The sequence below is a fragment of the Solanum pennellii genome, chromosome 7 (genome assembly GCF_001406875.1).
Source record: "Solanum pennellii chromosome 7, SPENNV200".
NCBI lineage: Eukaryota > Viridiplantae > Streptophyta > Magnoliopsida > Solanales > Solanaceae > Solanum > Solanum pennellii.
The window spans coordinates 68440628-68448348 of record NC_028643.1 but is presented as its reverse complement, the minus strand read 5'-3'; the positions used below and the strand labels follow the sequence as shown (position 1 = coordinate 68448348).

The following is a 7721-nucleotide window of genomic DNA, read 5'->3' as shown; positions in this document are numbered from 1 at the left end:
TATATATATGTATACCGCACATGATTTTTTTTTTAAAATTTTAAAGTTAGAAAATAAATTTGAAACTAATTCTTTAAATGAAGGGCATATGTAAGTCATTTGTACAATAATTAAGATTAATGACGTGGTCGAATTATAATTGGTCAAAAATGGTTTTGCAAAACCACCATTAAAAAATAATGACATGAAATGAGTCTTTTCTTTAACGATAATGGCATAAAAGAGTCAAACTTTTAACTGATGACATTAATGAGTCTTCTGAAAGTTCGATGACATATTTGAGCCTTTTCCCATAAAGATATCTATATGTAAATCACTTTCATAACGAGGGGTATAGACAAAGTTAAGAAGTATATCAGACCTTTTTCTCAATTTTGATTTACAAACCACTTGAAAGGAAGCGTACATACAATCTTTCTAGCAAATTAATCATTTCATTTAGTTTAATTTCAATGTACTATATGTTGTTCTGACTCTTCAAAAACTCTGGGCCAGATTGTTGAAATATTGACCCTCAGATTTGCCTAAGGAACAAGTATATTCTATATGTTCCTTTTCAGATTACAACAGTTACGTTTTGTAAATCAAATAAAATAATGACACTATTTTTCGCGGAAAATCCTGGCTCATAAAGGGTGAAAAATCACGGCCTACACATCTATAGGATTTAACTCATTTTCATTTAACTCTGAACCTCAACAACATATGACAAACCTATGTAACCTAAGGAATTATAAACTCTAATTCCTAACTAAGAAATTATAAATTCTAATCCCTAACTACCCAAGATTTAAAAAAAAAAGCAGGTTTAAGTCTTCTACCATCCATTCAAGTTTCTCAAACTTGTTAGACGAATCCTACACACACACTTGATTGTAATCAAAACACTTAATTACAATCTGACAATTTTTTCCTCACAAACTGGCAACACTCCCCAACTAAATCTCAAAACTCTCTCAAACTCTTGATCGTATTTTGATTTGCTTTCTATGGAAGTGCACAATTTTCTCCAGCGAAACTATCGCCCTATTTATAAATTTGGATTTGAATCCAAAACTTATTTCAACTAGAAATCCTACTTGTACTTTGCTTCCTTTTTCTCTTTAAACTTAGAAGCTCACACGTAGGATACCAACTTCTTGTGGAACTCCTAGTTCAACTCAAACTTCTCTTCAATTTTCTTTCTTGACTTCACTTTGATTTATTTCCTTCTTGAACTCTTTATTTACGCCCTTTATTTAATTCTTTGATCATACTTCCTACTTCTCTTAGAATTTATACTTATGTTTACACTTTGACTTATTATGCACTCCTTTGTCCTCGTAGAACTCCTTTATAAAAAGGAAACTTTCTGCACTAGTTGCTTGTCGAAAAAGCAATCCTCCCATTGCTTAATAACTTATAATTTGCATGGTTGACGTTTCCTTATCTCAGTCAAATTCGGTCTGAAAGGACCATGTCGACACAACCGTTCTTCTATTCATCAAGCATCAAAATCTTTCTCGATCAAACACAAGTCCTCAAAAATAATGCATTTTAGGAGGATCAACACTGGTGTGGTAATAAGTAGTGTCTAAGCAACATAGAAGTATGCTTCTAAAACTCCTACAACTACAGATGAAAGATGGTAAGAAAAAAAGAATACAAAGCAACTTATTTTCAAAATGCCATATTCTACTACAGTATTTGAACATATAAAATCACTCCGATGCCATCTAGCGTTTGTCTTTTCTTTTGAATTTAATGGAGCTATTACCTTGACTAATTCTAAGCTCAAAAAGCAGCATTTTGCTTCCTGAGCAGGAAATGCACAAGTTCGCTTTTCTGCTGATTAACCTATTCGAACTTCTTTAGCCTGAATTTGCTCGTGGGGAATCTGCTGAGGACGCGATGATCCAGCTTTTGGTAATGGCATTGAAACTTTTCGAGAGCATTATATACGAAGCCATCAACTTGATCATCATATTTTTCATACAGCACGGGAAGCACATGTGCAGCAACAAAGCCTGAGACAATCAATATCACAAGCATATTCAAAATTAAAACTTTCTGGATCTTGACGTGACTTCTGGAGAAAGGTATGAATATTCTTAATATAAAACCTTGAAAGAATTCAGAATAAATGCATAATCTATAGCTGCACAAGCAATCCATATTATGGCAAAAAAACTTACCAATGTACAGAACAGTTAAAGAATTGCACCAGCTTCCAATAATAGCAGCAACCAACAAGCTCGCCACAACCTAGAACAAATCCCATGACGTTAATTAAGTAGTCATCAGAAAAGGCTCAGGATTAGATGATTTCATGAACTCATATTTCAAGAACCAGGTGCTTAAAGGTCAAAGCATCCCGAGAAGAAACTCCAATATGAACAAAAGAATGGTATCTTCTTTGGTTGACTATGTTATCCACTAAATATACCAACCATTTAACGATAGGACATCAGAGCAATACAGATCGTGCTCATAACAATTAATAAAGAATAAAATTGTTTGCAAAAATTCAGCAAAGTGATGCAGATTCTTGAAACTGACTTGAAGGGAAAGAGAAATTTGCTTGTATTCTTTCTGGTATCTTTTACAGCGTAAATGTTGTGCTTCTTGCATTCCTTTTCACTAAGGGGTCGTTTGGTAGAGTGTATTAGCAGAAATAACACATGCATTAACTTTGTGTATTAGTTATATCTCGTTTGGTGCACTTTTTCATGCTATGTATAATTAACGTAAGCATTACTTATACACTATTGTGTATTAAGGAGTGTATTACTAATACCAAAGATTTCTATGTATTAGTAATACACATGATTTTAACACTTGCATTAGATTAACTAATGATAAAAACCTACCCTCTGAACCTTGTCAAAACATTTTCAATACGTTTCCATGGTAAACTAATGTTGTTCTCAAAACATACTTTTTGCAAAATGCAGTAATAAAACATATAGATTATTGCAATTGCTTAGATTTTTGATACAAAGAACTATTTTTTTTGATAAAATAATTTTGAAACTTTAAAAAATGTTGCTGCTCTACTACGTTCTTCAAAATCAGAACACATTTGACAAAAGGAGTATGAAGGGGCAAAATACAGAGTAACACACATACTATTGCTTCTAGAAAAAATAATAATAATAAAATATTATTGCTTTTAGGGAATGAGTAGATAAAAAATGAATATTGAGAACTAGTTTGCTGGTGGCAGATTTTGAGGCACGATGGGGGTTAAATGATGAGGTATTCAAATGACTTGAATTACCAATGTTAAATGATTATCTTGAGGTGTATTTATGAGTTTTAATTTATCTTTATTACATTTTTGATATACTTCCAATCTTAGGATGTGTGATAAGTAAAATTATTAAAACAAGTTATTGATTTTGTGATTTGAATCCGTAATTTATAAGTATCATAGAAAATTTTATCTTATTTAAGTGTTCCTATGGATTCTATCAATGCCAATATGTGATGCACACACCAAAAATAACAGTATAAGAGTTTTTTTTTTTTTTTGAATTTCCTCAAAAATATTATAAACTGTTAAAAATTATTTAATTTGTTTTTGAGGAAAAAGAAAAACTAATGACATTTTAGCAAAGAATTCTATTGTGATTGTTTTATTAAAGAACCTTGTTGCAAAAGAAAGTGTACAAAACAAAAGAGTGGGGATATTTTTGTAAACAAAATTTTTTTTAATAGACTTTATACAAGGCTTGCAATTTTCAATGCATCAAACCAAACAATGTATAAGAAATAATGCAAGCATAACTAAGACAAGCATTACTAATACTTGCATTACTAATACATCATATTCTGCATTATCCTAATGCATTCTACCAAACAACCACAACAGTGTTGTGACAATGTGGATTGTTCATTAGTAAAAAGGAAGGGTAGAAGCACACCTCTCTACATTTATAACTATCAATAATTTCCTCGGCACTGTATAAACAGAACGGAAAGCTGTCTGGAACCAAAAACATAAGGAGAGCAGAGAGGTAGAAAATAATACATTTTTTTACGTATTGATGTTGTTTCAGGATTAGGAAGAGAAATTCTAGAACAATTAGATTGTTCAAGATACTTGGCAAATAGCAAAAATATTTGGCAAAGTTGATGAAGAGGAAGCAAAATAATTTTTGAAAAGATCAGACTTAATTGTCCATACATATAATACAAATCAAATGCATGGTAGTTTGTAATGAGAACTCTAAAAAATTGGATCTGAGGAATTTTTTGAATTTAAAATAAACTTATCTATTTAAAAAGATGCTAATAAAAAACATGATGATTTACCACTAAGAATTGTTTGATGTTAGTCCCACAGGCAACATCTTGAAGGAAGCCCAAAGCACGGTTTACTTCAGCTCCTATTGACTTGGCGATGCTGATGAAAAGGTCATCACGTAAGACAAGACGAGGGACCTTAGCTGGAGACCTGTTTCCAAAGATCGTACATTCACTTGATTCAAGAATATCATACCAATTAATGAATGAGATTAAGACAGGAGAAAAGAATGACGCTCAGGAAGCAGGTTAAGTTGCATTACCTGTTTATCATGCCAGAAGCATTTTTCCAAAGAAACTGAATAATCATACCAATGACAAGAGCAAAGCATAGAAGTGAAAGAAAATTGTAGTTCAGCCACTCAAATAGCACCCAGATGGCAGTGGCACTGGTTAAAACACCAGCTGAGATTTTCTTGTTTCTCCATAACAGGACGTCAGCAGCTACAAAAACCGATGAAGCATATAAAGGATTGTAACACAACCACTGTAAGGACAAAGAAAAGCTAATGTATAAGGTGGCCTACATTTGCCTCCACCTAAAATGTGGTGTACTGGCTTTTGACGGCCAAATAGCCTATTGAGCTGAGCATTAACTGAGCTTGATTTCTCCTGTTCAAAGAAGGACCCTGACGTCTGCTTTGACAGAGACTTCTGCTTTGATAGACCATCAGCAATTGATTCCACAATGTTGTTCAGAAGATCCTCAGCTATAGTTCTCTCAGACATTTTCCCACCCTTTTAAGATGCATTAGAGATTAAGTCAGTCATCAGAAGAATAAACCTAAATACACAAAGTTATCACAGACAAGTGCAAGCTTCATGTGGACCGAAAACTGGTGAAAATCTAACAAGCAAAAACAGTTTTTATAACTATTATAACAGTACAACAACATACATGATTGTCCAGGTTGATACAAGGCTGAAAAAAGTTTGATCCTAATTACATCCAAAATTTTGCCTTTCCACTCATGCAGACGGAATCAACTTCCCTTCCCACCAATCTAGACAATCTTCTTTTTCTTGTTAACAGTTTTTCTTCTCGTATTTCTGACGGAAGAAGGTAATTTTTTCCTCTATGAACTGCATATTGCTAATCTGACACAGAACTGGCACTAATTTACTATAGTTAAAGAATGAATTTGAAAGCTCTATCTGATATCTCCTCTTTATCATAAAATTAGCTAATCACATCCTCATAATCCTTTTCTCTTCTAGCAACCTTAAGCTCATCCTTCATCTAAAAGGGAATCAAATGTTATAATCTCCAAGATAGAGCATTGTAGTCATCAGAACAGTAGAAAATTACAGTTTAAATATGCATATGGTGCTACCTTGTACTCCTGAATTCTCTCCAGGACCTGTACATTATTTTGCAGATCTTAGACAATTCAACAAACTTTAAGACAATAAACTTGTGGTGGTATTCCAGCTAGAATCCAGGCATCCGGAAAAGGATAAAATGAATTAAACAAATTCGAATAATTAAGAATCTCTCTCCCATCAGTCAACAAACTCTTTTCATTTCTCAAACATTGATAATGTAATGATAGCAGTGAAACATTTATATACACAATTATATAATGATAATCACAACCACAACTATCAAACCAAGGAACATACATGAGCCATGACTATAGGCAGCTTAACAATTGCTTTTCAAGTTGAATCAAAATAAGGTGTTCCCTTTTTAAAACCACCTGTACAGAGTCTTGATTAAACAGCTCAATAACTTCATACGCAGTGGAACAAACTCACCACTATACAACAACAACAACAACAACAACATATCCAGGGTAATCCACAAGTTGGTTTTGGGGAGGGTTATGCTAAAACTTACCCCTCAAAACAAATATAATCTAATAAAAAAAAGTAGCAAGATAAACAGCAATTTACAAAAAGGAAACTAGAAAAAGTAAGGCAAATACTGTGCACAAAAGTTCCTTTTTCTATATTGGCGGACCAATGGACGTATACGAATAACAAATCTGACTGCAAAAGCATATCTGGATTTGGGGGCTAATGAAGGATTTAACATATGAAGCAAAATATCACCAAGGATGAACCAAAAAGAGTGTAATTTAGCTTAAAATTAATTTCACCAGCAAACAAATAATATATGCAGCTCTAATCAAAACATTATACTTGTAAATTGTAATTGTACCTCTCATCATCATCATCATAGCCCAAAGCACCGAAAATTAAAGAATTGGAAAAGCCAGAAATTTCCACACAGAGTAAAAATGGCAAAAAGAACATAACTTTGCAGTGGGGCAACTCCATAAACCACCAGAACACAACTCCAACACAACAACCCCCCAAAATCAGGTATATACATTACCAAAAACACCCCAACTTCTTGATTTTGCTACAATCAGATAAACCCAGTACAGAAAAATCCAAAACAAGCAAACCCCAGATGCCAAAAATCATAGAGAAAAAAAAAAGACTCACCCAAAATGTAAGAAGAAAGCAGCAAGCAACAGAACCAAAGCTGAAAAGCCAAGAAACGCAAAAGGGTTGATTCCTTTTTGGCTAAAAGAGATACTTTTTGGGGTTTGAACCCCTTTTCGTGAGGTATCACTGTTGTATTTAGCTCTACACTTTTATGTACACTGACACAGTTGGTGGAAGTGATTTATTTGTTGGGAATTGGAGAGTAGGGATTAATGTAGAATTTTGAATTGGGAAATGGGACGAAGATGATCAGAATCTATAAAAGATTGTCTGTTTCTACATAACGGCACATGCCACACAGTCCGGCTAGATTAATTTGAATTTATGTTGTAATAAAATTTATTTGCTAATAGTAAAAAATATTTTTTATCAATTATTTTTTTCAGGTTTTAAATTTAAAATTGAAATCTTATGATTTTTAAGTTAAAGAAATTATTTTTTATCTTGTTAACTTATTTGTAGTTATTTTTAACTTATTTTAAGTTATTTTTTATATTGACTATAAAAATTTGAGTGCGATTATTCGAATACCTTTTCGTTTTTGATTTTGCCGCCTTCAATTGCTAGATTCTTATAGGTGTGTTTGGTATTTTAGTCAAGTGCATTTATCTTAGTTTAACTTTGATAAATTCAGTCTGCAGTTGAATATATCGATAAATATACGTAAAATCGAGATATAAGGATAATATAGTAAATGAATGAAAGTCGTATGAACTTTTAGAGATTTGATGATGAATGTTTGTGCTGGATTTGGGGTTGATTGATTATTCTAAGCTTCGAATTCAAGAACGACATATATAGTAATTAAATGATATAAGACAGACTTACTCATGAAAAATGGAAAGTGTATTGCTATTATATTCCTTGATTTGAGATGTTTTATGATAGTGTCAAAGCTACAATTTTAAAGATTATAAAGGTAATATACAATTCATCAATAACAAAGTACAATGACTAATTGTTATTTTATACGTGAA

At 32.4% G+C, this 7721-nt stretch overlaps 1 protein-coding gene across 3 annotated transcripts; it reads right to left on the bottom strand.

Moving 5' to 3' along the window:
• Positions 1–1459: 1459 nt before the first annotated feature.
• On the bottom strand, positions 1460–7035 carry LOC107024379 (reticulon-like protein B8). 3 transcript variants are annotated; one of them, XM_027918191.1, is made up of 7 exons: positions 6742–7035; positions 5622–5648; positions 4815–5025; positions 4551–4731; positions 4297–4462; positions 2175–2244; positions 1460–2006 (listed from the first exon to the last, which is right to left on the bottom strand). In XM_027918191.1, the coding sequence occupies exons 3-7, from the start codon at positions 5014–5016 to the stop codon at positions 1837–1839; spliced, it is 789 nt and encodes a 262-aa protein (XP_027773992.1). In that variant the 5' UTR covers positions 5017–5025; positions 5622–5648; positions 6742–7035; the 3' UTR covers positions 1460–1836. The 3 variants fall into 3 exon arrangements, with proteins under 3 accessions (XP_027773992.1, XP_027773993.1, XP_015080843.1); XM_027918192.1 differs by lacking the exons at positions 5622–5648; positions 6742–7035 and adding an exon at positions 6452–6697; XM_015225357.2 differs by lacking the exon at positions 5622–5648 and having other exon boundaries at positions 1521–2006; positions 4297–4438; positions 6742–7031.
• Between the last annotated feature and the right edge of the window lie 686 nt (positions 7036–7721).